Consider the following 22112-nt stretch of genomic DNA (forward strand, 5'->3'; position numbering starts at 1 on the left):
GAGGACTCTGTTCTGTTCCATTGGTCTATATCTCTGTTTTGGTACCAGTACCATGCTGTTTTGGTTACTGTAGCCTTGTAGTATAGTTTGAAGTCAGGTAGCGTGATGCCTCCAGCTTTGTTCTTTTTACTTAGGATTGTCTTGGCAATGCGGGGTCTTTTTTGGTTCCATATGAACTTTAAAGCAGTTTTTTCCAACTGTGAAGAAAGTCATTGGTAGCTTAATGGGGATGGCATTGAATCTATAAATTACTTTGGGCAGTATGGCCATTTTCACGATATTGATTCTTCCTATCCATGAGCATGGAATGTTCTTCCATTTGTTTGTGTCCTCTTTTATTTTGCTGAGCAGTGGTTTGTAGTTCTCCTTGAATAGGTCCTTCACATCCCTTGTAAGTTGGATTCCTAGGTATTTTATTCTCTTTGAAGCCACTTTGAATGGGAGTTCATTCATGATTTGGCTCTCTGTTTATCTGTTACTGGTATATAAGAATGCTTGTGATTTTTGCACATTGATTTTGTATCCTGAGACTTTGCTGAAGTTTCTTATCAGCTTAAGGAGATTTTGGGCTGAGATGATGGGGTTTTCTAAATATACAATCATGTCATCTGCAAACAGGGACAATTTGACTTCTTCTTTTCCTAACTGAATACCCTTTATTTCTTTCTCTTGCTTGATTGCCCTAGCCAGAACTTCCAACACAATGTTGAATAGGAGTGGTGAGAGAGGGCATCCCTGTCTTGTGCCAGTTTTCAAAGGGAATGCTTCCAGTTTTTGCCCATTCAGTATGATATTGGCTGTGGGTTTGTCATAAATAGTTCTTATTATTTTGAGATATGTTCCATCAATACCGAATTTATTGAGAATTTTTAGCATGAAGGGCTGTTGAATTTTGTCAAAGGCCTTTTCTGCATCTATTGAGAAAATCATGTGGTTTTCGCCTTTGGTTCGGTTTATATGCTGGATTATGTATACTGATTTGCGTATGTTGAAGCAGCCTTGCATCCCAGGGATGAAGCTCACTTGATCATGGTGGATAAGCTTTTTGATGTGCTGCTGGATTCGGTTTGCCAGTATTTTATTGAGGATTTTTGCATCAATGTTGGTCAGGGATATTGGTCTAAAATTCTCTTTTTTTGTTGTGTCTCTGCCAGGCTTTAGTATCAGGATGACGTGGGCCTCCTAAAAAGAGTTAGGGAGGATTCCCTCTTTTTCTATTGATTGGAGTAGTTTCAGAAGGAATGGTACCACCTCCTCCTTGTACCTCTGGTAGAATTCGGCTATGAATCCATCTGGTCCTGAATTTTTTTTTGGTTGGTAAGCCATTAATTATTGCCTCAATTTCAGAGCCTGCTATTGGTCTATTCAGGGATTCAACTTCTTCCTGGTTTAGTCTTGGGAGTGTGCATGTGTCCAGGAATTTATCCATTTCTCCTAGGTTTTCTAGTTTATTTGCGTAGAGGTGTTTATAGTATTCTCTGATGGTAGTTTGTATTTCTTTGGGATCAGTGGTGATATCCTCTTTATCATTTTTATTGCCTCTATTTGATTCTTCTCTCTTTTCTTCTTTATTAGTCTTGCTAGCCATCTATCAATTTTGTTGATCTTTTCAAAAAACCAGTTCCTAGATTCATTGATTTTTTGAAGGGTTTTTCGTGTCTCTATCTCCTTCAGTTCTGCTCTGATTTTACTTATTTCTTGCCTTCAGCTAGCTTTTGAATGTGTTTGCTCTTACTTCTCTAGTTCTTTTAATTGTGATGTTAGGGTGTCAATTTTAGATCTTTCTAGCTTTATCTTGTGGGCATTTAGTGCTATAAATTTCCCTCTACACACTGCTTTAAATGTGTCCCAGAGATTCTGGTATGCTGTATCTTTGTTTTCATTGGTTTCAAAGAATATCTTTATTTCTGCCTTCATTTCGTTATGTACCCAGTAGTCATTCAGGAGCAGGCTGTTCAGTTTCCATGTAGTTGGGTGGTTTTGGTTGAGTTTCTTAGTCCTGAGTTCTAGTTTGATTGCACCGTGGTCTGAGAGACAGTTTGTGATAATTTCTGTTGTTTTACATTTGCTGAGGAGTGCTTTACTTCCAACTATGCGGTCAATTTTGGAATAAGTGCGATGTGGTGCTGTGAAGAATGTATATTCTGTTGATTTGGGGTGGAGAGTTCTGTAGATGTCTATTAGGTCTGCTTGGTGCAGAGTTGAGTTCAATTCCTGGATATCCTTGTTAACTTTCTGTGTTGTTGATCTGTCTAATGTTGACAGTGGGAGAACCACTGTCTCTTCAAAGCTGTCAGACAGGGGCATTTACATCTGCAGAGATTTCTGCTGCTTCTTGTTTAGCTATCCCCTGTTCCCATAGGTGGAGTCTACAGAGGCAGGCAGGCCTCCTTGAGCTGCAGTGGGCTCCACCCAGTTCGAGCTTCCCAGGGCTTTGTTTAACTACTTAAGCCTCAGCAAAGGTGGGCGCCCCTCCCCCAGCCTTGCTGCCGCCTTGCAGTTAGATCTCAGACTGCTGTGCTAGCAAGGAGGGAGGCTCCGTTGGCGTGGGACCCCCGGGCCAGGCGTGGGATATAATCTCCTGGTGTGCCATTTGCTAAGACTCTTGGTAGAGCGCAGTATTAGGGTGGGAGTGACCCGATTTCCCAGATGTTGTGTGTCTCAGTTTCCCTTGGCTAGGAAAAGGAATTCCCTTCCCCCTTGCTCTTCCCAGGGAGGCGATGCCTCACCCTGCTTCAGCTCTCACTGGTTGGGCTGCACCCATTGACCAGCACCGACTGTTCGACACGCCCCAGAGACATGAACCCGGTACCTCAGCTGAAAATGCAGAAATCACCCATTTTCTGTGTCACTCATGCTGGGAGCTGGAGACTGGAGATGTTCCTATTTGGCCATCTTGGCCATCCCCCCAACAATGTGTGCATTTTTCTAACTTGGATGATATTTTTAAAATGGAAATTCTCAATGCAAGACACTCAACCATGGAAGATAAAAATTCTCTCTTTCTCTTTCAGAGATTCTGGGGCACCAAAGACCTTGATCCTCAACAGGACCTGGGGAGAGAGGTAGAGAGAGTCTCTGTGTCATCCTGACCCTATCCAGGCCCCTTGCCTTTGCCAGGTGAGGGCCACTCACACTCCATCTCTCACACACCTGGGCTCCATCTACACTCTCTCATTTTTCTCTGGGTGTCCATGTGCAATAAAATCTCAGATACTCACATTCTGGGAGAAAAGTGAGATTCCTAAGTCTCGTCCTTGATTTGTGTGCTACTTAGCTCAAAACCTGCACGAAGACAGGGACAGGTGCAGGTGATCAGACTTCAGCTACAATGCTGTCTTCACTTGGGGCGGAGCACTCAGGACCCCTCCTCAAGTTCTCTTTGTTATAACAGAAAACATCCTTAAAATCTATATTAGGAATTTAAAGAAGAAATGAATTCAAATCCCTCTCCCTCCCTCCTCTCTTTCTGTTTTACTCTTTAGTTTTATTGACTGTGAATTTAAACTATTTTTTAAAACTTGATCCAAGTTAACAAAAAAATGTATATTATGATGAATTCATGATTAAACTAGTACTTATGTAGCCACCACAATTATAGTTGTGGCCTGTTGCTAACACCCATTGACTCCTGTGTTCCTTCCCTACCATGTGACCTTCTTGCACCTACTGGCAACCATGCTTCTGCCCTTCTTTTTGGCTTTGCTTTAGTTTTATCACTTTGTTGAATTTTGCCTGTAGATGTTTATCTTGGATTTTTTTTCCTTGCATCATGCATCTTTTCTAAAACATTTCTGTTTTTAGGATTCATCTATGTTGCCGTGTAGAGCTGTAGATCCTTCCTTTTCACTGGTCTCCACTCTGGAGTTTTATAAATTGGCCAACACATATTCAGCAGTTTTATTCTTGGTAGATATTGGGCGACTTCTAGCTTGAGGCTATTGAAACATTGTCTTCTACGCAAAATTCTCGTGATCTCATGCTGATAATTTCTTATTTCAAGGAGAGTGGCCAGAAAGTCGATTAAATCCCTGAAATGTCAAGCAGGTGTCTGCCTTTCTGCTTGGTGAATAGAAATAAATTGTCCAAAATAAACACAGAGACCTACTGGGAAGACAGGGATCAAGACACTCTGAGGATTAAAGTCTTTAGAGCATTTCAGATGGAGGGGGCTGGCCCAGAATTCTCTCCAAAGGAGACACTCCAGAGAGAACATTTACTCTTGGTTAGCCTGGGGCATTAGAAGGGGTCTTCTGAGATCAATGGTTAGGATTTACTGGGTGAGGGGAGGCAGTGGGGGCACTGCAGGGAGTGGCAATGGAAGTGTCCTAACCTTGTGTCTGTGGTGGAGATGAATGAGGCCTACAGAAGAGACTATCAGTGAGAGCCGTCATTGTGTGCCCTGATCAAAGAGTTTGCCCTATATCCACCTATGACCAAGATTTACACTCTGGAAAGTAGTATCTCCCCTTTTCACTGTTTGAGCCTACAGCTCCTTTTCTGCCAAGTGACTTTTTCCTTTCTCAGTCTGCAAAGAGGAAGTAAGAAGGGCGTGGTCACCCATGAGTACTCTTTAAATGAACAAATCCAATTTCTGCATCTGTGCTCTACCTTTCGAAAAATGGTGTTGCATACCCGTTGTTCCTGAACTGAGGGGACAAGCCCATGAGTTTCTTTCTCTGGTGATTTTCTTCTTGGCATTTTTCCAAGTTAATTGGAGGGACATATGAGATATGGGGCTTAGGCAGAGTAATGGGAGCCCCCAAGGGTTCCTGCTCCCCTGTTTTCAGTGTAAAGGGTGGGCTTCCTACTCAGTTCTGCTCAGCTCAGATATAGCTCTACCCACCCTGTCATGGCTCAGTTATTCAAGCCTCCAATCCCATTGCTACACCTCAGTGACTCATCTGAAATTGTGTAGGGTTGGTTCAGAGAGTCTGACATATAGTCGATGCTATAGAAGGATGTAGTTGCTAATGTCTTCTCAAACATTTCACTGGCCTTTTCACTTACTTTTTGTGTCTCAGGAAGATTTATCCTCTTTGACTCAATCATACCACCCATAAAATCCCCCAAGCCCTCTTGATGATGACCACTTTATCTTTCTCCCCATGAAAGCAAGAACCAAATTCTGTGAAGTTGGATTAAGTTTTAATGAGCAAAAGTAAGGATTGAAGTGAGAAAAGATCACGCCGTTAGCTGGCTTTGGGAATCCCATGCTCACGTAGATCAGAGATGCCTTGACAACATGAAGTCTGGTTATCTCTTTCAATTGCTGACATTAAATTTGGTCAGAGAGATATCTCTCCACACTTGCACCATCTTCACAGAACTGACCGGGATTCGATGGTTAAAGTTGTAATAGGCTTGGCCATTGACCATTACCTACAGAAGGGAAAAATACATCAGAAAGACAGTATTCCACCAAACAAGCTTTCAGCCTGCTCTCTATGGTGTCGTAGTACCTGAAACATCCAACCAGAAAATGCCTCATTATATAATTGGACCTGGTAGACACACTTCTTTTTTGCAGACTACCTTTGGTAACGATTTGAGACAGCTGTTCTCTGTATTTTCAATGTTTCCTCTCATTTCTCCAGTGAGGCTCTATCACTCCGTGTCACATGGGCCATAGTTGCTCAGCCTCCCTGCTATGCTGGAAGATCTCCAAGGCCAGGGACTTGTTTCCTAAACTTGAATCCCTGCATCTTGCACAGGGCCAGCCACGGGGTCAGTGCTCAGCAATGTTCGCTGAATGCATACATTTCAGTTACACAAACTATGACTGTTGCTTACTGCTGATGACCCAGTTTCTCTCTGGAATTGCTCAGATCCAAGCTGGTGGTGGCAAGGAAGGAAACTCAAGTGTTCTCAGAGAGGTGGGACTGGATTAATGTGATAAAACATAGGATATTATCTTTAACAGCTTATAAACATAGAATAGCACCTCTGACTTTAATGTGAATAAAATGTGAATCTTTTGGCCTACCCATTTGAAATGTCAGAAAGTTTGATCACGTTTTTTATTACTGAGGCTACACAGGGAGTCATATTTTGGGTTTCATTCTCAAATTTAAAACCCATGCATCTTTGAACCAGTTATTCCATTTCTTTATAATCATGTTCCAATATAAATAGGGAAAAGTTGGCAATGACAAAAGGGTTGATTAGAAAGCTTAATACAGTAACATCTGTGAGAGCAAAACATTGGAAACCAACTCTTGTAAAGGGTCAAGAGCAGCAAGCTGGGAAAATCCTTCTGGGGGATACTATATAATCCTTATAAAATGAGGCAGCACCACGGATAGATTATTTCCCCAATATGTATTCTTTGGGTACAATTCAACTGTCATTCCTAAAGTATAATGTGTAGAGACACTTATACCAGCATTTGTTTAAAAAGAAATGAAAGCATATATATGGGCGTACGTATATGCTTTTCTAAGGGTAGACTATCTGTGGAAGAAGAGTAGAGAAGCTAGTAATATTGTCCTGAGGATTGGGATTGAGGAGTGAGAAGAAGCCTTCATATTGGACTGACTAAAACAATTTTATTCATATGTATATCTTATCCATTTAGCTACATGAAAATTTAAATAACATCATAAATGGAAATGAGAGCTATGGGAAACGTAGAGGATATTCTTCATTTTTGGAAAAATGGCAAGTGAACCAACATTGACCCTGATCAGGAATGGGAAAAAAGCTGAGGATGGCAGTGCAAGCAGAGGTGACGGCAGTGCAAGCAACAACACTTGTTGAATGAGAGAGAGAAATGAGAAAAGTAAAGGGAACCCCTGTGTGTGTGATGAAAAGCCTGGGACAAGGGGAATTATGGGTGATTAAAAAGCCTGGGACAGGGGGAGTTATGGGTGATGAAAAGCCTGGGAAAGGGGGAATTGTGGGTGATGAAAAGCCTGGGACAAGGGGAATTATGGGTGATTAAAAAGCCTGGGACAAGGGGAGTTGTGGGTGATGAAAAGCCTGGAACAAGGGGAATTATGGGTGATGAAAAGCCTGGGACAGGGGGAGTTATGGGTGATGAAAAGCCCGGGACAAGGGGAATTATGGGTGATTAAAAAGCCTGGGACAAGGGGAGTTGTGGGTGATGAAAAGCCCGGGACAGGGGGAGTTATAGAGCAGAGGGAGTTATCTGGAGCTATGGCATGAAGAGCTGCCTCTTGCTCTGAAAGCCCATGGAAGCCAGATGCAGGAAGCTCCAGGGGTGCTCACCTGGTACTTATCTTCCAGGACCAAGATGCTCAGTTCAAATTCTTGGCCATCCTGAAAGGGCATATTCTTGGATTCCACCTCCTCCTTCCAGATCTTAAACTCACGGCTGTTCATGACCACACGATTGCCAAAGTACACTTGGAAATGGAAGGCAATGTCTGAGTCCTCCTTCATCTCGGTGTGGAAATCCACCTGCAGATGTGGTTCATTGCTGGGGGCAGAGCACACAGTGTTGGGCAGGTCCCTTTCTTGTGGGACACACACAAGACACACACACAAGTCTCTTTGCCCCTTCCATAGTGGAGCAAAGACTTGTTGGTATTCTAGGCCTTGTCACTGTGGCGCTGCTTCAGCTCTTTGTGTTCTCCATGCGTGGAAAGAGATGCTCCACGCCTCATCCACAGATGGAAACTGAGCCATAGTCACTGACTTGGTCATATGAAGTGTCCATTTTCTGACAATTCTATGCACTTTAATAGATATAGTACCACAGCCCCAAACCTTGAGTGTCCTTTTCTCCTAGACCCATGACTAGCCCCCGTGCAGCCGCTGTACATCCTTCCTCCTTCCACCTCCCATCCCTGCACCAGAGTACTCACAAGAAACAGACAAGCGGTCTCCCTTTGATTGTCACAGTAGATCCAGCAGACAAGGACACAGACTCTGTGTGTGGCACCTGCCAGGGAATTGAGAGTGGGTGAGAGGGGCAGGGCCAGGTGCGGCCTCCCCCCCATAACAGATTCCCGTGGTGCAGCCAGTTAGAGATCAAATGGTAGACTCAGGCCTCCCTGCTCCCACCCTACCTCAGTCAGGATCCCGTATTTTTGAAGACAACGGGGCCCATAATTAAGAGCAGAGCTTCAGAAACTGAGCTGCCTCAGTTAGATCCTTTATTGTGCTGAATACTGGCAGTGAGATGTTAACATATTTTGAACGTTTTGTTTTTTTAGACAAAGTCTTATCATATCACCCAGGCTGTAGTGCATTAGCACAATCACAGCCCACTGCAACCTCAGCCTCCCAGACTCAAGCCATCCTCTCACCTCAGCTCCTTGAGTAGCTGAGACTACCGCTCTACACCCAGCTAATTTTATATGTATTTGGAGCATTGGGGTTTCATGATGTTTCCCAGGTTGGTCTGGAGTGTGTAGGCTCAAGGGATCCTCTGGTCTCAGCCTCCCAAACTGCTGGATTACAGGGGCAAGCCACTTTGCCCAACCAGCAGTGGGACCTTAGATCTGTTGCTTAAACGCTACCTGCCTCGGTTTCCCCAATACAAAGATGATAATCCAAAATACCTACTTTGTATCATGTTTTTGTAATACAGTAGTTAGGATATGTAAACCCTTTAGCCTAATCCCTGGCATGTATAGGACCTGTTGGGGGTCCTCTAACAAACAAGGAGGATCCTTGTGGAACACAGACCTGTGATCATCTTCAACTCTGAAACTGTGAAAGCAAGATGTGAGGATGTAACAGTAGAAAGATTCACGCCAGTAAGAAACAACACTGGTTGAAAGAGAGGGAAATGAACAGGAGAGAACAGGAAACCCCCGTGTGTGGGAGGTACATACATCACAATCATCAAGGGCAATGGACGTCCTTCCCAGAAGGGGCACACATTGCTGAGAGCACAACCGCAGTACTTGCACAAATGAAGATTGTGAGTCAGGGAAGTTATTGGATAGAATCTATAAGCGGATGGTATTTTTCCTTTTTGAAACAGGGTCTCACACTGTCACCCAGGCTGGAATGCAGTGCTACCATCAAAACTCACTGCAGGCTGGGCACGGTGGCTCACGCCTGTAATCTCAGCACTTTGGGAGGCCAAGGTGGGTGCATCACTTGAGGTCAGGAGTTCAAGACCAGCCTGTCCAATATGGGAAACCCCGTCTCTACTGAAAATACAAAAATTAGCCAGGAGTGGTGGCACATGCCTGTAATCCCAGCTACTCGGGAACCTGAGGTAGGAGAATCACTTGAACCTGGGAGGTGGAGGTCGCAGTGAGCCGAGATTGTACCACTGCTCTCCAGACTGGGAAACAGAGCGAGACTCTGTCTCAAAAAAAAAAAAAAAAAAAAAAAAAAAAAAATTACAGCATGCTTAAAGGCCTAGGCTTCAGTGATCCTCTTGCATCTGCCCCCAAGTAGCTGGAACTACAGGCCTGCAGCACCACATTTAATACATTTTTAAATTTTTGGAAAGATGAAACCTTGCTATGTCTCCCCGGCTGGTCTACTAGTCCTGGCCTGACATGGTCCTTTCAATGCGGCCACCCAAAGTGCTGGGATTACAGGCCTCAGCAAACATCTTGATGAACATCCACTGTAAGTTCTGCCTGAACAGAGGCTAAACTTCTACCTTCCTGGTTTTGGATGATTCAGTCTCTTAAATCAAGTCCCTCAATGTCCTTCTCTAGTGAATCAGAATCTGTTCACCATCCTGGCGCTCAATGGGAAGGACAGGGAGAGACCCGAGGCTGGAGGCAGGAGCAGGGGGTCACCGTGTGCAGATTCCACCTAAGGAACCATCAGCCCCACAGTCTGTGTTTCTCACCCCACTCTGCTTGGTAAAAGGCAGCTGAGGATTCATGCATTCTGCTCTCATAAATGCTCAGAAATAAATCCTCAGTAACTCAAGGTCCTCAAGATCCCACCAGTTCTGCCACCGGAATCCACGTTGACGCACAAGGGAAGTTGCACACCTGCTTAGTCAGAGGTACAGCTATGTGGGGAGGAAACTTTACATGCACAGAAGGCCACATGCATGTTCCCAGTACAACACCCAGTCACATCCCAGCACACACACAGTCACACAGAGCCACACCACTGAGTCACACACACCTGCTCACTGTGCATATAAAGATGCTCACACACTGGTCCGGCTGTGCTCACACACACATCACAGTCATAAAGACAAAGCACAGTCATCTGATTACGATCACTTACACACCCACCCATATCCTGGAGGGTCATACACTTACCATCTAAAGTCACATCATTTTCAGCAGAGTTCACTGTCATCAGACACCATCACATGCTCCCAGAGGGTTACAATGGTCCAGCATCCACACCCCAGACCCCACAAGCATCTCAGATACCATAGCCCTGGGGTCTCTCTTCCACACACCCACAACTCTCAGTAAAGCATTCATAGTAGAAATGTTCATATTTTCATCCCATAAAATCTCCCTCTTCCCTTTTCGGTGTGACCTGAAATTATTGAAGGCTGTGCCTTTTTAACTCACGGATAGCAGTGACATTGTTGTCTCCCTCTGGGTGGCTCTTCTGAATTGTGTCCAGGCTACTGTGTGAATCTCTGAGTTGCAGAATTTAAAGGGTCCCTATCAGCCCTGCCCTCTGGCTTCATTCCAGATTCCAAGCCCCTCCCAGGAAGGTTTCCTCACAGAGTGAGAAGGGGTGGGGTGTCAGAAACAGACTCAGTCACAACCACACCTGTTTGGAGGCCTGTGTCTGTGATGCAGCAGAAATGACCATGACGGAGGTACTGGGGGAGGAAGGGGTCACCAGGGAAATGCACAGATAAAGATGATGGAGTGAGGATGAGGGGTGTGAATTCCAGCCTCCATACTTCTCATGAAGCCTTTTCTCCACGGTGCAGAATCTACCAGGAAGGTGTGCATTTTCCTAACCTGTGCAATGGTAAAAAGCTGGAGATCCTGGGGGCAAGGCACTCGACCTTGAAAGAAAATCCTCCCCCTTCTTCTCCAGAGGTTCTGGGAGAGCATAGATCTAGATCATTTGCAGGACTTGGGGACAGAAGTAGAGAAAACACTTGTGTCTTCTTTACCCACCCTCAGAACCCTTGGCTCTGCCAGTTGAGGGCCACCCCCACTCTGTCTCTCAGACACCTGGGTTTTAGGTATGCCCTCTTATTTCTCTATTCTTTTCAAGTGAATCAAAATCTGAGGCTCTTGTTCTCCTGCAGATTATTGGAGAAAGGTGAGAGTTCTCACTGACAAGTGGGAGCTAAGCTATGAGGATGCATCAGCATTAATTAGTTGTGCCTGACCTGACAATAAATTCCACTTTCCCTGGTCTAAAACCCTGACAATTCATTTCCAAGCATACACTCCAAATTTCTGCTCATATAAATCAGCACAATCACACAGTTCTTTTGGTACATAAGGTATTTCCTTAAGATTAATTCATAATGTCATCCCACTGTATTCCTTGGGTTTGGACTCTGGGTATGGACATGGAAGAAACAAAAAGGGTCAGAGGTCACAATTAAGGAACTTTGGAAACCCCGTTCTAGGCAACCACCCTCACACCCTGCCCAGAACTGTAGCTGATAAGAAATAATCAGAGAAGGGAAAGAGGAACTGCTTTACCTTGCAACAGATATGCAATAGAATTTTAAGTAATATCCCAGTCATTCATCTGAACTGGAGAAGAAATATCAGTTCAGGGTGTCTGGCTACCTAGTAAGTTGTGCATAAAGATGTTGATGTTATTTCCTTCTCAGGCATTCCAGCAATCCTGTCAGTGATCCACAGAGATTGATCTTTGACTTCCATATCCTCTGCACAATAGCCCATACTTCTGCTGGCTACAACTATTTCTTCAGAAACCCATTATGCCCTATGACTTGCTTTCAGTCTTTCTTTTCAACCATGTCTTTCCCAGCACACACTGGTCCCCTGAAAAACTTTAGGTTTTATGTATTAAATTATATAATAGCTGGAATTTGCTTTAAAATAATCTAGGGGTGATGGTTCTCTACTTTTGCATACATTTGAAATTTTTTACAAAATAGGACTGTTTGGTTTATTCATGATCATTTGTTTGAGTTCCTTGTAGATTCTGGATATTTGTCCTTTGTTGGATGTACAGGTTGCAAAGATTTTCGGCCACTCTGTGGGTTGTGGGTTTACTCTCCGGATTGTTTCTTCTGCTGTGCAGAAGCTTTCTGGTTTAAATAAGTCCCATCTATTTATCTTTTTGCTTTTGTTGCATTTGTTTTAGAGTTACTGATCATGAGGCCTTTGCCTAAGCCAGTGTCTGGAAGGATTTTTCTGATGTCATCTTCTAGAATTTCTATAGTTTTGGGTCTTAGATTTAAGTCTTCATCCATCTTGAGCTGATTTTTTGTATAAGGTGGGAGATGAGGATCCAGTTTCGTTCTTCTACATGTGGCTTGCCAATTATCCCAGCACCGTTTGTTGAATAGGGCATCATTTCCTCTACTTTATATTTTTGATTACTTTGTCAAAGATCAGTTGGCAGTAACTATTTGACTTTATATCTGGGTTTTCTATTCCGTTCTATTGGTCTATTGACTTTTGTACCAGTACCATGCTGTTTTGATGACTATGACATTATATTAACAGTATAGCTTGAAGGCAGGTAATGTGATGCCTCCACATTTGTTCTTTTTGCTGAGTCTTGCTTTGGTATGTGGGCTCTTTTTGGTTCCATATGAATTTTAGGATTGTTTTTTCTAGTTCTGTGAAAAATGATGGTGGTATTTTGATGGGAATTGCATGGAATTTGTAGATTGCTTTTGGCAGTATGGTCATTTTCACAATGTTGAAATTTCACACGGGATGCTAGAGCATGGGATATGTTTCCATTTGTGTCATCTATGATTTCTTTCAGCAGTGTTTTGTAGTTTTCCTCGTAGAGGTCTTTCACCTTCTTGGTTAGGTATATTCCTAAGTATTTTATTTATTTTGTTGCAGCTATTGTAAAAGGGGTCGAGTTCTTGATTTGTTTCTCAGCTTAGTTGCTGTTAATGTATAGCAGAGCTACTAGTTTGTGAACATTAATTTTGTATCCTGTAATTTTGTTGAATTTATTTTTCAGCTCTAGGAGCGTTTGGAGGAGTCTTTAGAATTTTCTAGGTATACAATCTTATCATCAGCAAACAGCGACAGTTTGACTTCGTCTTTACTGATTTGGATGCCCTTTATTTCTTCTCTTGTCTGATTGCTTTGGCTAGGGCTTCCAGTTCTATGTTGAAATAGAAGTGGTGAGAGTGGGTATCATTGTCTTGTTCCAGTTCTCAGAGGGAATGCTTTCAACTTTTTCCCGTTCAGTATTATATTGGCTGTGGGTTTGTCATAGACGGCTTTTATTACTTTAAGTTATGTCCCTTCTATGGCTATTATGCTGAGGGTTGTAATCATAAAGCGGTGCTGGATTTTGTCCAGTGCTTTTTGTGCATCTATTGAGATGATAGTGTGATATTTGTTTTTAATTCTGTTTACATGGTGTATCACATTTATTGATTTCTGTATGTTAAACCATGATTGCATTTTTTGGTATGCAGGGATGCAGTGGGTTTCATCTGATCGTGGTGGAGTACCTTTCTGATAAGTTGTTGGATCTGGTTAGCTAGTATTTTGTTGAGAATTTTTGCATGTATATTCATCAGTGATATTGGTCTGTACTTTTCTTTTTTTGTTATGTCCTTTCTTGGTTTTGGTATTAGGCTGATATTGGCTTCATAGAATGATTTAGGGAGGATTTCCTCTTTATCTTGTGGAATAGTGTCAACGGGATTCGTACCGATTCTTCTTTGAATGTCTGATAGAATTCAGCTGTGAATCTGTCTGGTCCTGGACTTTTTTTGTTGGCAATTTTTTTATTAGGATTTCAATCTGGCTGCTTGTTATTGGTATTATCAGGGTTTCTAATTCTTCCTGGTTTAATCTAGGAGGGTTGTATATTTCCAGGAATTCATCAGTCTCCTCTAGATTTTCTAGTTAACCCACAGAAAGGTGCTCATGGCTGCCTTGAGTGATCTTTTTGTATTTCTGTGATACTGGTCATAATATCTCCCAATTTATTTCTAATTGAGCTTATTTGGATCTTCTCTCTTCTTTCTTGGTGAATTTTGCTAATGGTCCATCAATTTTATTTATCTTTTCAAAGAATCAGCTTTTGGTCTCATTTATCTTTTGTATTTTTTTTGTTTCAATTTCATTTAATTCTGCTCTGATCTTGGTTATTTCTTTTTTTCTGCTGGGTTTGGCTTTGGTTTGTTCTTCTTTCTCTAATTCTTTGAGGTGTGACCTTAGATTGTCTATTTGTGCTCCTTGAGACTCTTTGATGTAGGCATTTAAGGCTTTGAACTTTCCTCTTAGCACTGCCTTTGCTGTATCCCACAGGTTTTTATATGTTTTTGGTACGTTGTGTCGCTATTATCATTCTTTTCAAAGAATTTTAAATTTCCATCTTGATTTCATTCTTGTACCAACAATCATTCAGGAGCAGGTTATTTAATTTCTATGTATTTGCATAGTTTTGAGGGCTCCTTTTGGGGTTGATTTTCAACTTAATCCCACTGTGTTCTGAAAGAGTACTTGATAGAATTTCAATTTTCTTAAATCTATTGAGACTTGTTTTGTGGCCTATCACATGGTCTGTCTTGGAGAATGTTTCATCTGCTGTCCAACAGAATGTATATTCTGCAGCTGTTGGGTAGAATGTTCAAGTATCTGGTAAGTCCAAGCTATAGTTCAAATCCATTGTTCTATCAGCCACTGGAAATATACATACACATTTATTATTGCAATAGCAAAATGCTACAAGCTGGGTTGACCCTATAAAATCTTCCTTTTCTGAGAAAAAGTCCATTAATAATTTCAAATAACTAAAGAAAGAATGGACAGACAGTTAATAAAACTATAACAAGAGAATCTTGGTAGTCATTCTTTCTTCTTCTCTTACAGTCACATTACATCTTCAATCCAGGATATACAGTTTGCTCTTCCTTTATAACTTATCAATATTCTGACCAATTTTACCAGCTCTACTTCCGTGATGCCAACCAAATAGGATCAAATGCATCTAATTTTTTTTTTTTTTTTTAAAGGGAGCAGTTTGACTGCCAGGACCTACTGAGGCCAATAATATGAAGAAAGCTTCTGAAAATACTGTAAAAGAATTTTCTTTACATAGTGAACCAAAAAAGCCCTTCCATTTGCGTAGTTACTTCAACAAAACTGCAAATTCACCATCAGTTAAAACTGTAAATATAGACAATAAAGGAAAGTCCATCATTTCATCTTTTCTTCTGTTAGCTGTGACTCCATTTCTTTGCTTCCTCTTCTCACAAATCTCCTTGAAAGAAGTGCATATTCCTTACGTATTATTAATAATAAAATATCAAAAGACAATAGATGTTGGCATGGATGCAAAGAAAAGGGAATGCTAGTACACTATTGGTGGGAACATAGTTGATTCTACCTCTATGGAAAACAGTATGGCGATATCTCCACAAATTAAAAAAAGACCTAGCATTCCACCTAGTAATCCCAATACTGGGTATATACGCCCCACAAAAGAAATCATTATATGAAAAGACACTTAAACTCTTATGTTTATTGCAGCACTATTCACAATAGGAAAGTCACAGAATCAAAGTAAGTGTCCATCAACAGTTGATTGAATAAAGAAAATGTGCTACATATACAACAGGGAATACTAAGTAGCCACAAAAAAGTGAAATTCTGTCCTTTGCAGTGACATGGATGGAGCTGGAGACTATTATCCTATGTGACCTAACTCAGAAGCAGAAAATCAAATACTGCATGTTCTCACTTACAAGTGGGAGGTAAATGATGGGTACATATGGACATAAACATAGAAATAATGGGCACTGGGCAGTCTAAAATGGGGCAGAGAGAGGAGGGAGTGAGGGTTGACAGATTATCTATTGAACATGACATTCAGTATTTGAGTGACGGGTACACTAGAAGCCCAATCCCTACCATTATGTAATACGCTCAGGAGAAAAAACATGCACATGTGCCCCCAAATCTAAAATTAAAAAAAAATTTAACCCTCTTTATGGAGGATTTAAAGGATAAAGTATAACTATGCAAACTTTCATATAATAATAGATGAAAATATATATATTGATTACTCAAAAGGAAAAAAGAACTACATAGTCTTACTTTCTTCTAATTTCTTCATTCATCTCCCCTCAAACTCAGTCTGAATGGCCTTCTGTCCTTCCACCTCATAGAAATGATTCTGTTAAAATCATTAATGGCCTGCATATTGCTAAACACAATGGTCAGCGGTCAGGCCTCATCTAACTTAACCTGCCAGTTGATTATTTCTTCCTTCTTGATAAATTTTCTTTACTTAGCTACCAGGACACTGACCTCTCCTGGTTTCTTCTCATCTCACTGTTTGCTCCATCTCTGTGTTCCTTACTGCTTCCTCTTTTTCTCCTGACTTCTTTATCTTGGATTGACCCAATGCAGTTTCTCTTCCTTTTTAGCTGTACTTACAACCTTGGTGATGGCAATCTCTCAGATTTGAAATGTTATCTATCTGTTACAACCCTCCAATATATATCCCAAATCCAAATCTCTCTACTAAACTCTAAACCATATATTCAATTCTCTGCACTTGGACATACAAAAGCATCTCAAGTTCAAGATTCCCAAAGCTGAGCTTCTGATATCCTTCTCCCTTAAACGTGTTCTATTCACAGCTTTGCCAATCTCAGTTGATGGCTTATTCAACAGGGCAGTGTCTTGGGCCAAATCCTGGTAATTACTCTCAATTCTTCCCCTTTTACCACACCCCACATCCAATCCACCAGAAAATAGAGTTTGCGCTTTTTAAAAAAACATATAAATATTCTGACCAATTCTACAAGATCCACTTCTATGATGCCAAAAAATCAGGATTAAATACATCCAATGATTGTTTTCAGAGACAGATGTTTGTATGTCAGGACCCATTGAAAAACAAACGCCACAGAAGTATCTTCTGGGAGCCAGTATTTCTTACCTGATGGTTGCTGTAAGGACCCTCCTATTATTCTCCACTCAAGGGAACATAATGCGATTAGTGTGCGCATAAATAAACCTAAGACACAGTTGAAGATGAAAAGATGATTTTATTAGTTTGAAAGCCAATTACAAAGGCAGAGGAGGAAGATGGCAGAATAAAAGGCTCCACTGATCATCCTCCATGGAAGGACAACAGGTTAACAAGGACCTGCCCAGAAAAACACCTTCATAAGAACCAAAACCAGGTAAGCATTCATAGTACCTGGTTTTAACTTCATATCGCTGAAAGAGGCACTGAAAAGATAGAAAAAACAGCCCTGAATCAGGGACATCATCTCCGCCCACACCCCCCCCTACAACCCCCCAACCCCCCGACCACACACACACTCCCTGGCAGCAACAGTGTGGTATAGAGAGCATCTCTGGACAGTGGTGGAGGAAGAACATCAATTGTGAGGCAATGGACTTAGTGCTGTCCTGCTAGAGTAGAAAGAAGAACTGGACCAAACTCGGCTGATGCCTGCCCTGAAGGGTAAGCCCCAGTTCAGAAGCATTTGCTACAAGCTGACTTAAGGGCTTTTGGGTCCTAAAGGCACATCAGTGGTAGACTGGCAGTGTTCCTCATGGCCTGGAGAGGCAATGGCTACAGAATCAGGCTTCTCTGCCTTTGGAAAGGGGACAGAAGAGTGGGAAGGACTGTGTCATGTAGTTTGAGGGCCAGCTCAGCCGCAGTATAATAGAACACTAGGTAGACTTCTAAGGTTATTGAGTCCAGTCCCTGACTCCCAGATGGGACTTTTGGACCCACCTGGGGCCTGGGAGATCTCCTTGACCTAAAGGGAAAAACACAGGCCTGGCTGGCTTTGCTGCCTGCTGATACTAGAGCCCCAGGGCCTTGAGTAAACATAGGCAGCAGCCTGGCAGTGGTTACGGCAGATGTTGGGGGAGACTCAGTGCTGTGCTGCCATTGGGTATGACCTAGCACGCTTATAGTGGTGGTAGCCACAGGGGTGTTTGTGATGCCTTTCCCCCAGCTCCAGGCAGCTCAGCACGGAGAGATTCTGTATGTTTGGGAGAAATTTAGGGAAGAGAGCAGAGTCTCTGCCTGGTAATCCAGAGAACACTCCTGGATCTTGTCCAAGACCTTCAAGGCCATACCTCTAAGAATCTGTTAAGAACACAAATCTCCTTGAAAGAAGTGCCTATCACTGACGTTTATTGCGGCACTATTCACAATAGCAAAGACTTGGAACCAACCCAAATGTCCGTCAATAATAGACTGGATTCAGAAAATGTGGCACATATACACTATGGAATACTATGTGGCCATAAAAAAGGATGAGTTCATGTCCTTTGCAGGGACATGGATGAAGCTGGAAACCACCATTCTCAGCAAACTACCACAAGAACAGTAAACCAAACACCACATGTTCTAACTCATAAGTGGAAGTTGAACAATGAGAACACATGGACATAGGGAGGGGAACATCACACTCTGGGGCCTGTCGAGGAATGGGGGGCTAGAGGAAGGATAACATTAGGAGAAATACCTAATGTTGGTGACGAGTTGATGGGTGCAGCAAACCACCATGGCATGGGTATACCTATGTACCAAAACTGCCCGTTCTGCACATGTACCCCGGAAGTTAAAGTATGATAATAATATAAAAGAAAGAAGTGCCTACTTCTTGAGTATTATCATGTTATTGGGCTTGGGGCATCCAATGAAGTAGACACAGCTTAGGTCACCACACCCAAGGTCCTTCAAATATCTGGAAAGCCTTCCCAGGAAGGACGGCTATGAATAAGCACAGCCAGTGAAGACGACAATAAATACCTAACCCTCCAATGCCTAGACACTGAAGAACATCTATTAGCATCAACACCATCCAGGAAAACATGATCTCACCAGATGAACTAAATAAGGGACCAGGGACCAGGGACCAGTCTTGAAGAAACAGAGATATGTATTCATTCAGACAGAGAATTCAAAATAGCTGTGTTGAGGAAACTCAAAGAAATTCAAGATAACATAAGAGGAATTTGGAATCCTATCAGATGTATTTAACAAAGAGATTGAAATAAAAAGAAAGCCAATTAAACTGCTCCACTGACATGTTTCCAGATACAAGGTCTGTAAACCACTTTTTTCAATGATTGTGGGAAGCAGAAAGGTGATGTCAAGGTAATCAGCAGCACACCCAGGGGCCACCTCAAGGGCTTTGAATTACTTTCAGCAGAGTCAATCCCAGTGCTGTCAAGCAAATAAAAATAGAGTGAGGCCAACAATATCAAGAATACTTCAGAAATATTGGGAAAGAATTTTCTTTAAATAGTGAACAACAACAACAACCACCTTCCATTTTTGGAGTTACTTCAATAAAACTGCAACCTCGCCATCAATTAAAACTTTAAGGCCAAAACCATAAAGAAATGTCCATCTCTTGATCTCATTCTTCTGCTAGCTGCAGCCCCATTTCTTTGCCTCCTCTTGCCACAAATCTCCCTGAAGGAAGCACCTAGTCTTTGGGTAATATTAAAAAGTCAAAACACAACAGATGTTGGCATGGATGCAGAGAAAAGAGAATGCTTGTATGCTCTTCGTGGGAAGGTATATTGGTTCTACCTCGATGGAAGACAGTGTGGAGATACCTCAAGGGATCAAAAACAAAGCTACATTTTGACTCAGCAATCCCACTATTGAGCACCTACCCAAAGGAAAAGAAATGATTATATAAAAAAGACACCTGGACTCGTATGTTTATTACAGCACTATTCACAATAGCAAATTCATGGGACCAACCTAAGTGTCCATCAACACTTGACTGGATAAAGAAAATCTGCTACATATATACCATAGAACACTATGTAGCCATGAAAAGCATGAAATCTTGTCCTTGGCAGAAACATGGATGAAGCTGGAGTCTATTATCCAAATGAACTAACTCGGAAGCAGAAAATCAAATACTGCATGTTCTCACTTCTACAAGGGAGGTGAATGATGAGTACACGTGAACATAAAAATGGAGATAATAGACACTGGGGACTCCAGGAGGTGAAAAGAGAGGAGGGAGTGAGGATAGAAAGACTGCCTTCTGAACACAATGTTCAGTATTCGGGTGATGGGTACCCCAGAAGCCCAATCCCTGCCATTATGCAATACACCCATGTAACAAACATGCACATGTACACCCTGAATGCAAAAGTTTTGGGGAAAAAAAAAAGAATCTTGATTTTCTTTTTTTTTTTTTTTTTTTTTTTTTGAGACAGAGTCTCGCTCTGTCGCCCAGGCTGGGGTGCAGTGGCCGGATCTCAGCTCACTGCAAGCTCCGCCTCCCGGGTTCACGCCATTCTCCTGCCTCAGCCTCCCGAGTAGCTGGGACTACAGGCGTCCGCCACATCGCCCGGCTAGTTTTTCGTATTTTTTAGTAGAGACGGGGTTTCACCGTGTTAGCCAGGATGGTCTTGATCTCCTGACCTCGTGATCCACCCGTCTCGGCCTCCCAAAGTGCTGGGATTACAGGCTTGAGCCACCGCGCCCGGCCCTTGACTTTCTTTATGCAGCGTTTAGAGGGTAAAATAATTAAAGAATATGCAAGCTTTCATATAATAATAGATGATAAAATCATATTGATTACTCAAAAGGAAAAAACTGACTATTCTTACTTTTTTATATTTTCTTCATTTATTTCTTTTTAAACTCAGTCTGAAATGGCCTTCTCTCTTTCCACCTCATAGAAATGATTTCTGTAAAAGTCACTGATGGCCTGCACATTGCTAAACACTATGGTCAGTTATCAGTCCTCATCTTACTTAACTTGTCAGTTGATTACTCTTTCCTCCTTGATAAACTTTCTTCACTTAACCACCAAGACGCTGGAATCTCTTGGTTTCTTGCCCCATCTCAGTGTCCTCTACTGCTTCCTCCTTTTCTCTTGACCTCTTTATCTTGGATTGACCCAATGCTGTTCCCCTTCTCTTTTTTAGCTGCACTTACTCCCTCGATAACCTCAACCTCTCAAGTTTGAAATATTATCTGTTACAAGCCCCAAATTTATATCTCCAATTTAGACCTCTCTACTAAACTCTGATCTCATATAGTAAACTCTCTGCACTTGGTCATACAACAGGCATGTCAAATTCAAGATTCCCAAAGCTGATCTCTTGATATCCTTCTCCCTTAAATGTGTTCCATCCACAGCTTTGCCAAACTCAGTTTATGAATTCTTGGCCCGTCTAGTGTCTTGGGCAAAAATCTTGGTGGTAATTCTCTGTTCTCTTTTTATCACATCCCACATCCAATTCACCAAGAAATACAGTTTGCTCTTCCTTTGAAACATATCAGTATTCTGACCAGTTCTACCATCATCCACTTCCAGGATGCCAACAAAACAGGATTAAAAACATCTAATGGTTTTTTTCAGAGTCGTTTGTTTTCTGGGACCCACTGAAGAAATGCCACTGAGGGACATTTCTTCTGAGGGACAGTATTTCCTACGTGATTGCTGGTGTAAGGACTCTCCTATTATTCTCCACTCCAGGGACCATCAAACAATTGGTGTGTGCATAAGTAAACCTAAGACACAGGTGGAAATGTAAATATGATTTTGTTAGTTTGAAAACCAATTACGAAGGCAGAGGAGCAAGATGGTGGAATAGAAGGTTCCACTGATTATCCTCCCTACAAAGATGCCAAGTTAACAAGTATCTAACTCGAAACAAACAAACAAACAAAAAAACTTTCATAAGAACCAACAGTCAGGTGAGCACTTGTAGATTCTGGTTTTAACTTTATCTTGCTGAAAGAGGGACTGAAGAGAGAAAAAAAAAAACAGCCGTGAATCTCAGGTACCACCTCACCCAGCACTCCCTGGGTACTCCCTGCATAGCGGTACAGAGATCTCTGGGAGCTGGGAGAGGAAGAACACAGCACTGGTGAGGGATTGAACTCAGTGCCGTCCTGTTAGAGCAGAAAGGAAAACTGGACCACATTCAGCTGATGCCTGCTCATGGAGGAAGCGCTAGCCAGAGGGGAGTCAGATCCCAGTGATCTTGAACTTGAGTGAACTTGAGAATCTCACCACTGACAGCTACAGCATTCTG

At 42.2% G+C, this 22112-nt stretch overlaps 2 protein-coding genes across 2 annotated transcripts in view; both read right to left on the bottom strand.

Moving 5' to 3' along the window:
• LOC126942104 (glycine cleavage system H protein, mitochondrial-like) overlaps positions 1-22112 on the bottom strand; it is a 290077-nt gene that overhangs the window by 108058 nt on the left and 159907 nt on the right. The window lies entirely within an intron of this gene.
• On the bottom strand, positions 5127-10645 carry LOC126942115 (galectin-10-like). The gene is made up of 4 exons (XM_050769349.1): positions 10479-10645; positions 7830-7906; positions 7231-7441; positions 5127-5382 (listed from the first exon to the last, which is right to left on the bottom strand). Exons 1-4 carry the CDS (start codon positions 10491-10493, stop codon positions 5266-5268), a joined length of 420 nt encoding a protein of 139 aa, XP_050625306.1. The 5' UTR covers positions 10494-10645; the 3' UTR covers positions 5127-5265.

Source organism: Macaca thibetana, chromosome 19 (assembly GCF_024542745.1).
Source record: "Macaca thibetana thibetana isolate TM-01 chromosome 19, ASM2454274v1, whole genome shotgun sequence".
NCBI classification, from domain to species: Eukaryota; Metazoa; Chordata; class Mammalia; order Primates; family Cercopithecidae; genus Macaca; species Macaca thibetana.